Raw genomic sequence first — 16,902 nt, 5'->3', positions numbered from 1 at the left:
GTAAACGTTTAGCAGTTAAGTTAGACATTGAAATGTCTAAATAAAACAGATATTCACCCATCTGCTACACAACACTGGAGCTCTGGAGTTTTCCGTGGATTCCTTAAGATATGGTTTATTTCGGAGACCAGACCACAAGTTTTCAAATTACCTGTCTGTGTGGATGGGCCTGTCATTCATTCATTTACTTGAGCAGTGGAGCAGCACAGATTATGCAAATCCTTTTTGCTCAGGAGGATAGTGAAGATATGAAAATGACCTTTGAGAACTGCATTTTTCTGAGGACTGTTGCCATGCCAACAATCAAATGCATGAGTTGAGGGAGGAAAAAAGCCTATAGTTGTCATGCTTCAAGGAAAACAGTAAAATATAGGCTAGAGGTTTATTTCTCCTGTACTGACGTTATTTTTTGGCCCTTGTGACTCTATCCATGGTGCTGAAATATGCCTCAGGGCCGGCACTATATATATATATGACGAACAACATCCGGCATCTGGAGACCGAGGACATGTATGTGACGTGCGCAGATGACGCCAGCAGCAGCAGCAGCAGGAATCACTGTAGTGATCATTTCCCAGCTACACAATGTAATCGGGCTATTAAAGCAAACCAAAACAACAGTAACAAAACGTTTTCCAGATTCTTCTTAAGTTTAATTTATCGGAATCCATAAGGCCAATAATTGGCAAAATGATGACAACATAAACACTGTTCGAGTTAATTCGCAAAGTGAAGAAAAACGGTTCTCTATATGAAAGAACAAACCCAAAGCAGTTACGTATAGTTTTCTCACTTTGTCTATAAGTAACGAAACCGTAATGTGACCTATAGTAGCCTAGGGCCTAGACAAATTACATGTTTAATTGCATTCTTTTTAACATTTATTAGCATTTATTAAACTTGCCATGGACAATGCACGTTCACCAAGACTGATAACTAGGCTTTGTGAACACCATCTAAAGATAACGTTTGAATTGTCTGTCGCCTTAAATGCAGCGACATCGTTAAACTCCAGCGATATCGTTCCGTGATCGTTATAGCCGTGATGATTTTCCTATTCTCATAGAATTAGAACGACACAATTATAGTTATCGTTCTTGGTGTGAACGTACCTTCATTTCATTGACCTATTGTTATGGCTGGCTTATAGCCTACTACAATCAAACTATTTAATTTTTTTTGCATAGTTAAAAAAAAACAGATTGATTGGAAACTATGCAAATGCCTTCTTGGTTTTCTTTTGTTTTCTTCAAACATCAAGCATGTTCTTCACTGAGACTTTTGACACTTTTGGAACTCTAACTTTTGCAAAGACTTTATCTGGGGCAAAATCATTTTCACACAATTGAAATGATTCATGCTTATTTCACTTTTTTGCTTTCAAAAAAAGAATCAATTAATATTTTGATGAGTTTTCATAGTTTAGGATTGAAAGTCGCCTGAGTCGTGTACGCTATAAAAAACAGTGTACAAAGTATACAAAACAAAATAGGCTCATATAAAATGCATTTGAAAAGTAGCAACAATACATTATAAAGGCATGGACAAAACTAATGTGAACTTTATTATAAAAAAAACATTTAAGAAAAAGAAAACAAACAAAATGTTGAAAAATTACACATATGGGGCCTATATGCTATGCAGCACAACAGTGACAACAATGGAAATGTAACAGCAGATATGGGCAAATAAAAGTTGTTGTATAAAGTTCTTGAGGTTCAATTGAGCTCCATAAATCGGCTATTTCTTGCGATATTATCTTTAAGGTACCAAACCACAGGCTTTCCAGTGGTCCCCGCGAACACCATGCGTCACATACAAGTGCACACAAACACTGCAGAGCGCAGTTCAGTGTTTCCTGTCGCCATTCTCAGCTTTCGCCTGATGGGGCCACCCTTGCGCCTCTCTCTCTCTCTCTCTCTCTCTCTCTCTCTCTCTCCCTCTCTCTCGCAAACACACACACACGCCCGGATGGATGACTACACTGTTCCGCCCGGGTTTCCTTTATGATCGCGGGATCTCCCGTATCTTACAGCAGACTTCACCTGACCGCTGGTGTAGCCGTACACTCAGCCTCGCGCTCTCTCTCTCTCTCTCTCTCACTCGCTCTCCTCAACCCGACGCACTCTGCACCGAGCACTCCAGTCACTTGGAAGTTGGCGGTGCGAGGAGTCTGACATTTACGCGGGGGGATATCTACGTAAAAAAGAAGAAGAAGTGCACTAGTTTTGCGGGGATAGTTGCCATATCCATCGTAGCTGCCTACCTACATTAGTTCTTTAGCGCCTTCTGCGTCGCGAGCCCGTCCTTCACAGCTGTCATGTCCGAGGTTCTGCCGTACGGAGAGGGGAAAATGAGCGGATACGGAGCGGACAACGATGTCAGTCAGATGTCCTTCAGCTGCGGGCTGCAGGACACCAACTCGTTCTTCGGAGCGTCGCAAGGGAAAAGACCTCCAAAACTTGGACAGATCGGCAGAGCGAAGAGAGGTGAGAATGTTATGCCGATGGAAGATAATTTACTGAAGTTAAAGGAACAGAGACTTCTGTAATTTAGGCTACTCACTTTCTTAGCGATGTGCAAAACAAAAGATGTTAGTTAGAATGACAGCTTCGGTCACCATTCACTTTCATTGCACGGGGGGGGGAAAAAGCAATGGCGACCGAGACTGTCAGTTCATAACAGTTCACAAAGTCATAGGCTATAGTTTTGGAAAAACATCGAGGTGAGAACAATAGAATTTTCATTTTAAAGCGAATTATTCATTTAAGTGCATGTTATACCTACGATTGAAACATTTGTTGACGTTAGGACAGATCTCCAAACCAAGCCAAAACATTTTAATGTAAAGATGTTAATCTGTCATCAGTCTTCCTCAATCGCAACCCGACTGAGAAATTGCCGTAATTTCGGTGATATTGATCTGAAAACGCATCTAATATTCATTTTAACATTTGAATTCGTTTGAGTCTCCTTGCGCAGTTTGAAAGCAGATGGAAGATTGTGGGTCTTGACATCAGCTGTCTATCTTCTTCTTCTTCTTCACAGTGGTCATCGAGGACGACCGAATAGATGAGGTGCTGAAAGGCATGACCGACAAATCAGCCCCAGGCGTTTAAACCCGCGCGATGCCTTGCAGACATTTCAATTTTTTATCACCGATTCGAAGCACTTGTCGGTTGTGCATGTGAAGAAGATTGCAAAGAGATGGGAGGACGGTGGCACGACGCTGGAACCACAAGGAGGCTAAAAACAAAAAGGGGAAACGAGAATTAAAGAAGGGAGAGAAGGAATTTCCTTTGGGGTTTGCTGGCAATTCTCCTATACAAACGACACCCGAATGAAGGCTTTGAGGAAGATGTCGGAGACGTTGTTGTGGCTGCGCGCGCTGCGGCTCTGTGAAAAAAGATGGATGGACTTGTCATTATTGTTCCACGACCATCATCTTCCAAAAGCGCTGTAAGCAAGTTCAACCGAAGACTGAGCCGAATCTTACCCTCTGTTACTATAGCTGTACAGTATCTTTGCTCAAAGACCTTCCCCTTCACACACACACACACACACACACGCAGGAATCTGCCTTGAGCGTTGACTTCAATCCGACTGCTGCTTTTAGAGACAATGTAGACCTCACACACACACACACACACACACACACACACACACACACACACACACACACACACACACACACACACACACACATATATATATTGAGCTCCCATTATGATCATTGAACTATATGTAGGCTACGGATGGTGCAATGTGAATATTTTCTTTGGCTATATTTTGCATCATGTTCTTTTTCAGAAATTGAGAATATTATCATACACATGCCCACAGGTGTTGAAGCGTATAGTCTTTGAAGCGTTGTTTGCTGATCTATTGTTTTGCCCTTCACTGCAGCTGATTTGCGCACCTGCGCCACGGATTCACATCATCAGTACAGCACAGAGGAACATTGTGCATTACCACCTCGTGTAATTAAACCAACATGAATGCATCTTGGTTTCTTCCAAAAGCTTTTACGTTTATGTATTTAGATTTTTTTTTTCATCAGCCCCTCATTTCTTTTGTCATGTCCATCTTTTTGCATGAACTTTCACTCCGGTGCCAACAGAGGTGCCACCATGAATTGTATACCCTGGCACGCTTCTTTTTAAAAAAGTAATATTTGTATTTTTATATCTAAATACTTGTTATTTAAAATGATATGCTAGTATGTCGTCTTAAAGATTCATCAACAAGGATGTTTATATTTCAGAGAAAAAATCTTTAGACTGGGGCAAGAGGATAATTCAGTTTGGTTGGGATGTTTTTTTTTAAAGACTTGATGAATGAATGTTTCTCTGGTTTTTTGCACACCTACACATCTGTGTTGAACTACTGTTATATGGAAATCGTAAACTGTGACTTGAGCTTTGTTGAATTTGTTAGAAAAATGGCGATATTAGAAATACTGCGCTGTTTACGAATATCTTCAAATAACTTGTCACTTGACAGGTTTTTGGACATTATGTTTCTTTTGTTGATTTTATTATTAAATTTTTTTTGCTTTGTTTTTTACCATTATTCTAAGGAAACTGACTGGTTTGTTGTGCATGAAACCTTAATACTTTTCAATAATGGAACATCGTTTTATTAAGCAAAAAAGCGACAGAAAAGGTCATGACATTCTAAGAATGAATCATTGCATATTAAAATACCATTTTCACTGTATTTGGTGAACTAATAAATGGTGGAAGAACATACATATATGGATTTTGTCGTCATTTGACTGTGTGACAAAGAAGTAAACAAGTCTGACATTGATTTTGAGGCCCCGCTACACATGCACAGTCTGCTGGTGAACCCATCTGCATTTAGAGACAGGCCTACTAATAAACAAGATATGATGTTTGCATCTCAGCCGAGCATATATATATATATATATATATATATATATATATATATATATATATATATATATATTTATATATATAAAAGACAAATACTATCCATAAAATTATGAAACAAGTAGTCACATGCTTAAAAAGAGCCACATACTGTTTTAAATGACCAGATCAATCTGTTGTCGTCTAATTAAATATTAAAGGTAGTGTATGTGATTTGTTCCTGAATTTTTTTGTTATGCTGGTTGAAATTCTCTTCACATCCTGATAGCAATCACTAAGTGGTCTAACTGTAGTTATATATATATATATCGTCTGTGGAAGATGTAGGACCGTTTGGTCTGAATGCAATGATACAATGTCCTACCTGCCTGTTAACATGTATTTCCATACATTTCTCTGTACACCCTACACCTTCACACAGACATCACGCGTCTTCAGCGCATTTCATGCTATGCAGAGTTAGACAGACGTCAGTCACCGAGCACCAAAACAGCAGCCACCTATTACAGTTCCTCCTGAACCAAAACAACGAGCGTATGCTGCGTTCACGCCGTTAATCCTGTCATTTGGAAGAGAATGTATCGTTTTACTCGGAGTGGCTCATGACTCGAATTTATGCGTTTCAATGGCAACATCATCAACGCCAAAATGAATCTACAGCAGTCAGGTGGTACAGGTCAGAACTCTTTAAGTTGTTTATGTGCATTATTATTGTCATGTTATGTGCTTTGAAATATGAGGTAGTTTAACATGGTCTCGAAACGCTTTTTTGAACTCTGCTGTTTGTGTTTGTGTTTTGAAGAAGGCGTGGCTTTGGAGGAGGCGTGGCTTTGGAGACACTCTGAAGGAAGGGTGGGATCTCATGCTTTCAAAGCTAACTTGCTATTGCTAGCAGCTCTGAAAATTCCCTACCCTACCTTTAATGCTTAATGCTACCTTTAATGCTTCAATATAATTCATGTTTGGGTGGTAATATCTTACTGTTGAGCTCAGTCAGAGAACTGCAATCATCTTTCGGCCTGTTGTCTCCTCACATCTTTAGTGTTGGAGTTGTCTATGAGAATGAAACCATATGGAGAGTGCATTCCAGCCCTGTATATCCTAAAGGACATAGTGAAGTTTGGCACCAGGGCTGATGCCCATGTAATCACGCTCAGACTGATCTCAGGCTAAACTCACGGTCATGGTGACAGGGAGACTGTTCAAGACATTTACTTGAGGACCTTCTGCACTTCGACATTGGAAGATGGATCATAGGCCTTGATAAAGCAGACTTACGGTAAATCATCTGATGGTTTCCTTGAAATATTTAAAGGGATAGTACACCCCAAAATTAAAATGCAGTCATCATTTACTCACCCTCATGTCATTCCAAACCGGTATGACTTTCTTTCTTCACTGATCGACAAAAACTGCAGAACATGTCAGTTACTGTTGGTTGGCCTCTGTCAGTCCAGTGTCAATTAGCTTTTACATTGCATTCCAGGTAAACATTCTACCAGTACATGCATTCCCTGGGACTTGAACCCATGACCTTGGTGTTGCTAGCACCATGCTCTAATATGAGCTACAGGAATACTTGTTTACAGTAATCTGATTTTCCCTTTAATATAAGATCTGGCACCTTAAAAGGTTAGTTCACCCAGAAATTAAAATTCTGTCATTTACTCACTCTTATGTTGTTCCAAACCTGTATGAATTTCTTTCTTCTATGGAACACAAAAGAAGATATTTTGAAGAATGTTGGTAATCAAAGAGTTGACGGTAGCCATTGACTTGCATGTACATAGTAGGAAAAAAAATACTATGGAAGTCAATGGCTACCGTCAAATTTCTGGTAAAACATTCTTCAAAATAGATATTTTTTTAATTGGCAGAAGAAAGATACTCATACAGGTTTGGAACAAAATAAGAGCGAGAAAATTATGACAGAATTTTCATTTTTGGGCGACAGTAATCAAGGTGAAAACACAATCAGGATGTTAGTGGTCATTTCAGATGGTTTTCTCTGACGAGGTTATTCATTTATTACTTCCAAACAGCTTGGATAAATCTATGTTTACACTGAACGCTCTGAAACATCTAGTGCAGTTAAATTTCACCGCATTATTGATGTTTTCCTTCAACACACACTCGATACAATGTGTGTGATTCAACCGCAAGAGAATCAATCGCTTTTATCCCTGATCTGTGCCGTCATGCGCCCATGAGTGGCCTTTGGGTCAGCCATGTCCGATGAGTGCAATGAGGCTCAGGATCCATCTGGAAACAAGCCAGGCTTACCCTAAATCAATTTAAACTCCAATACTCATCCAATCCTGATAACGTTCTATATAACTCCAGTTGACCCAAGCTCAAGTTTGGCCAGTGAAATAAACAAACGATTTTTTGGATGATCAATGTCAGTTTAACCTTAGCGTTCATAACAGGCTCCCAATATCTGTGCGTGTTTATTCGAAAAGACTCGACGAGGTCCTCACACAGCAGAAAGTCCATCAGTCAGTTACTCATCTGAAGTCAAGGACACTCAGCTTCACCATCTCAGTCTATTAATACACATTCATGGCTGTTGCAGTGTTCCTGAATGGCTCCAATGCCCAGAGGAATCCTTACCGCTTCACACAGGCTGCTCAGAGCTGGAGATTACTGATACACTATCTGAACAGACAGGCGGCCCGCGGCAGCTCTGGAGTGACTGAGCCATGCTGTGGCCTGACCCAATATGGAAAGCTCAACTCTCGGCAGATAATGACAGCGTGATAACGGAAGAAAGAGGGAGAGATGACATTCTAAGATTCTCAAAGAATGAGCTCTCTGCCGGTGAGAAAGACATTTGATTGAAGAGCATTGTCCTTGATTCATCCCAGCTTGTTGCTCTTCCTTTGATCTCCCTCATTAGAGATGATAATATTTTTTTTCTTGCAGTAAATCCTCATTTAACACCACTGTGAGTCAAAGTGAAGGTGTTTAAACTGGATCGTATAAACCATAAATATTCAGAAAATTTTGCCACTGTAATAAAGCAAAACTCATTTTTTATTTTGACCATTTTTATTAGGCATTGGAGAGAGAAAACAGGAAATGATAAGCAAGGGGTCGAACTTAATTTGGAAACATTGCAAACAAAATTCAAACTCTAATTTACTGCATGGCTGCATGGTCCTGGTGGAATATTTCCAATATCCAATCATGTTTCAGGATTAGGTTCAGGGCTTGGCTTGGGACTTAACATTCATATGATTATCCTATCATTTTGCTTTGATTTTAGGGATAGTTTATGGATTAGGAATAGAGTTGGATCTATGACAGGAACGTTGTTCCAGAACCTGCAGTTCTTCTGCAGTCTCAGTGACAGTCTGATGTATAATATTTAAAATAAATGAATAGTTGTCGGTTTTTCAGTATTTATAATATATGTCTATTTTGGATACATCAGCTGTGATTGGTTAATTTATAGAAGCTGCATTTCAACCTTATATCAGTTCCAGAATTTAGATCATTTTGAGCAAATAATGTAAAAGTTGTAAACATTATATGTTGTCTCAGCATTATATTCCTCACCCAGCTCTCTAAACATCAGCATGGGCCATTGAAAAACACATATCAGTCTACAAATACATTACAATTTAATTTAGATTTTGAAACTCATTACATAATCCTACACATAACAGATAGGTTCGGCACCAAGGATAGCAGAGTTAGGTAAACAGTTTGTTTTCAACAAATAAATGAAATCAATTAGGTTTTGAAGTGCTACCCTCTGTTCCAAAAATACCCCTGCTTTGACCTTAAGAGCAGTAGTAACCAAACCCACACCCACACACACACACACACACACAAACAGGCCTCTGTCCTTAACGTAGCTTAGTGAAATGTTTACCCCAGTGTGGTCAGTGGATCGGCTGTGAGCAGGGGTTTATGTGTCTGCTATCAATACCACGGTCTATGTTGTTGCCGGCTGCGCTGCTGGATGATGATGTAATGGTGTGTCCTGACCCCTCCCCTCCCCTACCCCCCCCCCCCCCCAGCTGAACAACAACACATTTGTCCCTACAGAAACATGAGCCTGAACAGGCAGATCCCAATCTTTCAATAATAATATTGGAGGGACATATTATCATTTTGGATTCTTTTCTTGTGGGTGCAATAATAGTAATGATTACAAACAATAACAACTGATATATCTATCCATTTACTCATCTATCGCCTGCCCAACCATCCATCCATACATCCATCAGAAATTTTGCTTTGTTGTAAGTACAACAACACATGTTTTTGACATTTAAAAGCCAAATTATCCAATTAAATTTGGTGAGCATACAAGGACTGATTTCATTCTTCTCTAAGACATGCCAACATCTTACACATACACTACTGAAATTACTCATATTCAAATATTCAAAAAAACATCATAATCTTAAGAATGTCAAAATAAAGTAAAACTTGCATGTTTTTAAAACTTGCAAAACTTGCAAGTGGGTTTGCATTGCAAAGGTGTAATCAAAACATAACCAGCCATTAGACTAATCAGGGTCTCCTGTTCTCCACAGCAGCTTTGTGGTGTTTAGGCAGCAATAATTTCCTGAAGAAACATCACATAGCATGGTGTGAGGATACGATCACAGAATAAATCTACACCAGATACCTACGGCTCACCCGATACCAGCGGCCATCTGAAACCATCCCTGGCCTGACGTCATTTCTTAGTGCTTCAGTGAAGGGGAATGACCTGTGACTACATCATCAGCTTTCACAGGTGATACATTCAATCTGGACATGATTAACTCTGAACTAAAAGTTTATGAAACTGCTACTGGCATATTTTGCTTTTGCAATTACTTTTTCACACGGTTAGGGCTTTAAATTCAACGATTTAAGAATTAATTTGGGTGCATAATTCATCAAATTGTGCAATTTGTTTAGGAGGAAATATTTTACTATTACTTTTCAAAGCGATCAAACTTCCAATTTTCCCAGGAAGACAGCAAAATGGATTTTAAAATCCCATAGATTTACGTAAGCCATACATAAGAAATCAAATATCATACTTGGAGATGGCTTATGAAGAAACCACATAGGAACCACTCAGAACATATTAGCAACCACCTAGTAATGCCGTGGCAAACATTCACAACATAAAGTGGGTTTAAAAGTGCTTTGGTCTCTCCTGATTCAAGACTAACTTTCCTCTATTTACTATTAAAAATCACAGTGTATCATTTCAATCTATGTTCACATTGGCACACAGGAAGCTGTTCTGAAATTCAGGCACCTTCCTCAAGTCTTAAAAATAGACAGTAATTACATTCCAGAGCAAAATTAAAAATAGATGATTTCTGGTTTATTAATGGCCTCCTCAGATTCACCGCAGCCATTCCTCATCCAAAGCAGCGCGCGCACACACATACACGTCTGTCATATTCTGGAACACAGCAGGGTTGTTTGTTTTCTTTCTGTCTGTTTATTTGTTGTTGGAGAAGCTTTTGTGACAGATTTGTCTCTGCACAAGTGTGCTGGTGTCAAGCACTCAACATTGTCATACCAATCAACACAATCGCACAGAGAAATAGGCCAGAGAGAGAGAGAGAGAGAATGCAAAATAGAGTTAAAATGTACATGAAAGAGTCCTAAAAAAGCATAGTATGAAAAGCTTTTAAAAAACAGACAATATATTTGTTTACAAGCTTATTGTCGTTCCAAGTCAATGTATTGAACCAACTCAAAACCGATACAGAGTGGCATAAAAGTCAAACATGGCATTTCAAAATTTCACAGGATCTAAAAGGGAAGTTGAAGCATTTTTTTAACATCACCAGATAAACAGAGCAATCCTGTTTAAAAAAGGCCAGCCAACTGTTAAAGGCATAGTTCAACAAAATGTTTTAATTTTGTCATAATTTACTCAAACACATGTTGTTTCAAAAACCTGTATGACTTTCTTTCCTCCCTGGAACACAAAAGTAGATTAAAAGTAAAAAAAAGAAAAAAGAAACATCTTGTTTCATGTGCCTTCCACGAAAGAAAGATGAATTTGGAACAACATGGGTGAGAAAACTATTAAATGAAAGATTCGTCATTTTGGTGTGAACGAAGGATAAGAGCATACAGTTTTTTATGAAGAAGTATGTGCAACTTCGGTCAGCTGTCTCTTGATTGACAAATGCTGTAAAAGTCCCTATAATCCAATGTTATTTAGGAAGTCCTCAGAATCCACTTCCTGAAATTTGACATCAGTGGGTGAAGCCTGAGTTTCCTGGAGCAGTCTCTTCTCCAGTGCCGCATCCTCTGGGCTAAGCTCCTCCCCTTTGGTGAGAACATACAGGAAGTAGTGGAAGCTGCTGCCATAGTGATAGTGCTTGATAGACCAGTCGTACTTTGCTCGAGCGTAGAGTCTCTTACGGAAATGTGGCTGCGCAAATGTAACAGAGATGAAACGGCCTCCGGGTTTCAAAACACGACTGACCTGCGGGGCAAAACCAATCACCTGATTACTATTATTATTAAGAGCATTACCTACATTATTGTCATTGTTACATCTGATACCAACTTTAAAAAAAAAAAAAATTATAAATATCAACATTTTCTGCACACCCCAAGTCCACACAAGTGGAATTGGATTAGATATTAAAGGGTTAGTTCAACCTAAAATGAAAATTAAATCAACATTTACTCACCCTGGTGTTGTTCATGCTGTATGGATTTCTTTCTTTTCAAACCACAAAAGGAGAATTTGAAAAAAAGTCCCGCTCACGCTCGTCCATTTAATGGCAGTGAATAGCGATCAGCATCAAACTTTTTAAAAAAAGTGACACATGCCATATATTCCAAGTGTTCTGGGGTATAAGAAACGGTTTAGTGAAATAAAAAACAGGATTTGATTGTGTTATTTAAAGAAAAAAACTGACCTTGGCCGTTAGTCTTCTGTGCATGGCTATGCGACATGCGTGTTCATGAAATTCTATAAGCACCACAGTTCACTCTGATTTACCCAGAGAAAGCACACAATTCGTGAGAAATCACGACATCTGTCAACTGTCATCAGACAAGTTCCGGTCTAGATATTCAACTCAGTGAAGAAAAGTGAACTGCAGTGCTAACAGTCTCATGAACTGTGCGTCGCATAGCTGTGCACAGAAGTCAAACAGTCAAGGTCAGGATTTTCAGTAACACTTTATTTAACAGTAGGACTATGTGTACTACTACCCAAGAAAGTACTGGTAATATAATGTAACTACATGGGTTAGGTTGGGTTTAAGGATAGGTTCAGGTTTAGTACCTAGTTATAACCCAGTTATTGTAATTGCTATAATAAGTATGTACATGCGGAACAGGACAGTAAAATAAAGTGCTACTGTATTTTCTTTAAATAATACATTCAATTTCAGTTTGTTTTTCACCAAACCCAATCATATAACCCCTGAACGTTTGGAATGTAAACCACGTGTCGCATGGGATCATCTTTTTTTTTTAAGTTGGCTGCTGGTCGTTGTTCATTACCGGACGAGTGTGAGAGGGCATTTTTTAAGATTTCTCCTTTAGTGGTCAGAAAAAGAAAGAAGGGCAGGGTTCCTCAAATCCGATCCAGGAGGGCCACTGCCCCGCAGAGTTTAGCTCAAACCTTTATCAAAATCATATCTGTGATTTCCTAGTGATCCTAAAGACCTTGATTAACTTGCTCAGGTGTGTTTGATCAGGGTTGGAGCTCAACTCATACAAAATTAGAACACCATGAGTAAATAATGACTTAATTTTCATTTTTAGGATAAACTATCCCTTTAAAATACTATGACAAACTTTTCATTGTTATACATTCGTTGTGCAATTTCGATGTGATATTGTGGATAAAAATTGTTTCCTTAATATTTACTGCCACCAATACCAAACCTTTGATAGAATCAACTGAAATCACATTTTTAATGAATTATATGCTGATTTTCTATGGGGAACGGAAGTTGCAGATTTCTCTTTAACAAAAACTCTCACAGATGCAGCCAGGAGAAAAATGCAATGCACAGTAATGTACCTTACAGCTACGTTTTGAGTGTGTCTGTGTATATGGGTTTTCTAGCTGTAGGTTTACTTTATGGACAAAATTGTCTCCAAAGTATGATAAAAATCACCATTTAAAGATATCAAGGGACATTCTCAAAAGTAAAAAATAGAAAATAAGATTCTTTTAATCTAAAACTGATAAAAGTATTGTAGATTAAGGGCAATTGTTTAGTTTTTATAGAAAACTTTATTTAAAAACAATATGACCCCAGTGGTTTTGTACTGTAAGTGTGTGTTTATCAGTATGTATGTTTACACTATTGCTAAAAAGTTTGTGGTCGATAAGATTTTTTGATTTTTTTTAAGGAAGTATTTTATGCTCACCAAAGCTGCATTTATTTGATTAAAAATACAGTTAAAACTGTAATGGTGTGAAGTCCAGTCTTCAGTGTCACATGATCCTTCAGAAATAATTTGAATATGCTAATTTGAGGATCAAGAAATATTTCTTATAATGAATAGGAAGTTCAAATGAACAGCATTTATTTGAAATATTTTTTTTCTTGTAACCTTATAAATGTATTTACTGTCACTTTTTACCAATTGAATGCATCCTTGTTAAATAAAAATATGAATTTTTTATACTGAGATCACACTTTTGAATGGTAGTGTATTTGTGCCCATGAGCATGGAGTGTTTGTGTATATTGGTTAGTTTGCATGAGTGTGAGTGCATCACATGCCCCTGCCACCCATTCTTCATCTGCCTGAAGAAATGAATAATTCACACTTTCTGATGTCAACATGGAATCTGAGAGTGTGCGAGAAGAAAGAGAGAGAATAGAGAGAGAAACTTCCAGACTTCCACCAAAAACTTCTTCAGGAATGAAAAGAACGTCACAGACTTTCTCCCAGTTTAAAATAAATAAATGTTTTCTAGTTAATCCTAGACTGATGTGCTTAAACTATGAGTTTTGATTCTTAAAGGGTTCGTTCTTCTGTGGAACTAAAACATATGTCCATATGAACTAAATTTAGAGTGTGTCATGATCCACTCAAAATCATGCCTTCTGCTGTATCTCATTCAATTCAAATATGACAATTCAAGATGTGTTGCACCAGGTTTGACCTATGTTTCCATCCACCCGTTTTATGTGAATTTTGGGATATTGCATAAAAAAACGCTGGATGGAAACGCCAAGATGAGCATGTTCTAAAGATAAAAAGTAAAAACTTGTGTTCATTTGAGAAGGATCTTTTTTTATAGATAAGAAAAAATGTGCATAAACTATGATGGAAACACATTTACCCAAGTAAATCCCTGGATGGGCAACTTTACATCAGCAGAGGATGTGCTTGGATACCTGGATAAAACCAGTGGACTAATTTCATTGTACAGCATCTCAAATGTTGGTTTGTTCATTCTAAAATGTCTGAGTCAAAGTCTGTCATCGGAATGATTTAGTATAATGACCTCCCAGAAGAGTCCTCACATGATTGCATTCCCAAGCACCAGGCCTCCACCTCCAAATTCAAGATAACATGACAGCATTTATTGCATTTCGTCTGAGTGCTCTGAGGTGCAAATAATTGATGTACAAAAAATAAAAAATAAAAAAGCCACAGTAGCTTCCCCCATTGCAACAACTATTTTTATTACAGATATTTTGTGCCAATTTCTCAGCAATTGATGATTTTGTTTTCTCTCGAACGGTGCTTTACTTGCAAATGTTTTATGTGATATTAAGTTTTTGCTCATGCACATACACAAATTCGCAACTTTGGACGGAAGCAGGGCTTGCCATTAACCTCTTTGCTCACAAGCCACTGTGGCTAGTGGTTTTCTAAAGTTACAAGCCACAATTTTGACATTGATGCCATGAGGAAAAACTCCCATATAGATATTTTTAATATCTCATAATTTGGCAGCAGGTATATTAGGCTGCTGCCACTTTAAGACCTGACGAACAGACCCATTATACTGTTATACATGTGTTGTCTTTCTCAACTGTTTAAGTTCACTTCAAACACAGCTAACTGTGTTTACGTGAATACTGCATTTTTACATTATTTTGACTGTTTAAGCACAAAAGGCAGTTAAAATAACTCAATTATAGGTACTGAGAGGCGGCTTTATGTGCGCAGGTGTGTGTAAAATGATTCTATGCAGAAATTCAAGCCCTGTAACATCAACAATATTCATCAGGAGCAACTGAAACAACTTTGTGTGTCAACTTGCTGTCGGAGAGATGAGAGAGCGAGAAAGTGCAGCTCGTGTATCTATTCTGCGGAAAATTAGTATTGGAAGCGTTTCAGATATTTCAGTATTGAAAAATCGATATTTTTGAAAACTCTACATTGCAATTAGTTTATTATTTCAGGTGCCTTTTTAAAAGACTACATTTGAAAAATGTACAAACACTCTTCCTATTTCTAGTCCGTTTCATATTTGTAAAAGCAAGCGGAGCTGCTTATCCTGTGACAGTAAAAACTGTCAACCACGGTTCTCTTCGCCAGCAGCGTCCCAGCATGAAACAGTGAACATGACACTAAACAGTTTCTCCTGGGTGAAGTGCCAGATCTTCCTGCGAATCAGATGATCTCAGCTCGCCGTTAGCAGCTGATGAGACTAATGATCAGGTTTATTGATCTCTCTCTGATTAATGACCCTTCTGACACCAAACCAGTCTCAAGGTGAACGCTAAACCCTGGATCACACACATTACAGCCATACGTCAATGCGCCTTTGGTTTTTTTGTTGTTTTTTGTTTTGCTTTGACAAAAAAAGACATAAGAATGAACGTGGGAAAGACATTCGTTCTATCAGACACGACACCTGAATGAGAAAGTAGTGGTTAAAAGAAAGGGAGGGTTTTCTTCAAAAAAAGCTGACCTCATCTGCAGAATTACTGTTGTCATTATAATAATTATCTTGCTCAACTTACTGTATGATGTCAGCATCACACATCTGCTGTTATGGGTCCTGCAACAATTACATCTAACCTGAAGTTCAAAACACTCTGGTTAATGGCGTATTAAGGTTCTCGTCCAAAGCTATCATTACAGAGAATCAAAAGCAGCACATTTAAACCAGTGACTATTGATGTCTTGTCTACAGTTATCATTATTTACACATGCACTGCTATTAACTATGATCTGTTGTTAACTTAATGTAAGTTTTATAGCCATCTGAAACAAGGGCCAGTCATACTATGGCCTTGATTTAAATTAATATTGATATTAATACTAGTTTTTAAATAGAAGTTGTTTGATGACAGCCATTTAACTTCATATGTACAAAAGCACAACAGAGACGAAAAACATGCTAAAAGCTTTGAAACTGATGTTCAAAAGTTTGTGGTCGGCAATATTTTCATTTTATTTAATTTTAGTTTTTTGTAAGAAGTCTCTTATGCTCACCAAAAATACAGTAAAATTGTGACATATTATAACTGTTTTGTCTTTTAATATTTAAAAATGTAATTTATTCCTAATGCAGAGCTGAATTTTCAGCATCATTACGCCAGTATCATTCTATTTAATCCAAATCATTCGAATATGCTGATTTGCTGCTCATAAGAAACATTTCTTATTAAATCAAAATTTAAAACAGTTGTGCTGCTTAATATTTTTGTGGAAACCATTATACATTTTTTTTCTTCAGGATTCTTAGTTGAATAAAACATTCAATTTTTTGTACATTGTGATTTTGGGTCACAGTAATCCTAATCTTGCATACTAAATGGTACCTATTTAGCATGCTGCCCTTCTCTTAGTGCACTTTTTCTGGTGTTTTGTTTTGTCTTTAATTGGATGAAGAACTGCTCACTGTGGAAATTTGCACAAAATAAATCGGCTGCAAATTTGGAAAGGCTGACAGGGGATTTGTGCGTGAGAGATAAAGAGTCTGTTTGCTAAGGTTTGTTGTTTTGAAACAGCATGGAGGGCAGGCTGCAACTTTATTTACACAGATGCTTTTTTTTTACATAGATACTGAAGGAATACAACTTTGTCAA

The 16,902-nt window shown here is 37.9% G+C and overlaps 2 protein-coding genes across 5 annotated transcripts in view; one reads left to right on the top strand and one right to left on the bottom strand.

The window, feature by feature from the left end:
• The first annotated feature begins 1,983 nt into the window (after positions 1-1,983).
• On the top strand, positions 1,984-4,753 carry camk2n2a (calcium/calmodulin-dependent protein kinase II inhibitor 2a). Its single transcript, XM_077221754.1, has 2 exons — positions 1,984-2,489; positions 3,049-4,753. Exons 1-2 carry the CDS (start codon positions 2,321-2,323, stop codon positions 3,117-3,119), a joined length of 240 nt encoding a protein of 79 aa, XP_077077869.1. The 5' UTR covers positions 1,984-2,320; the 3' UTR covers positions 3,120-4,753.
• Positions 4,754-10,333: 5,580 nt separating this feature from the next.
• Positions 10,334-16,902, bottom strand: part of ece2a (endothelin converting enzyme 2a) — a 102,354-nt gene continuing 95,785 nt past the window's right edge. For 3 of the 4 annotated variants that reach the window (XM_077221850.1, XM_077221851.1, XM_077221849.1), the window contains exon 4: positions 10,334-11,358. In XM_077221850.1, coding sequence (XP_077077965.1) covers positions 11,071-11,358 — 288 coding nt within the window. In that variant the 3' untranslated portion in view covers positions 10,334-11,070. The remainder of the gene's footprint in view (positions 11,359-16,902) is intronic. The other variant, XM_077221852.1, reaches the window with a different exon arrangement.

This window comes from Siphateles boraxobius, unplaced genomic scaffold (assembly GCF_051911475.1).
Source record: "Siphateles boraxobius isolate OS27281-9 unplaced genomic scaffold, OSU_SipBor_1 86, whole genome shotgun sequence".
Taxonomy (NCBI): domain Eukaryota; kingdom Metazoa; phylum Chordata; class Actinopteri; order Cypriniformes; family Leuciscidae; genus Siphateles; species Siphateles boraxobius.
Note: the sequence above shows the minus strand (reverse complement) of the source record. Positions and strands in the feature narration are given on the sequence as shown.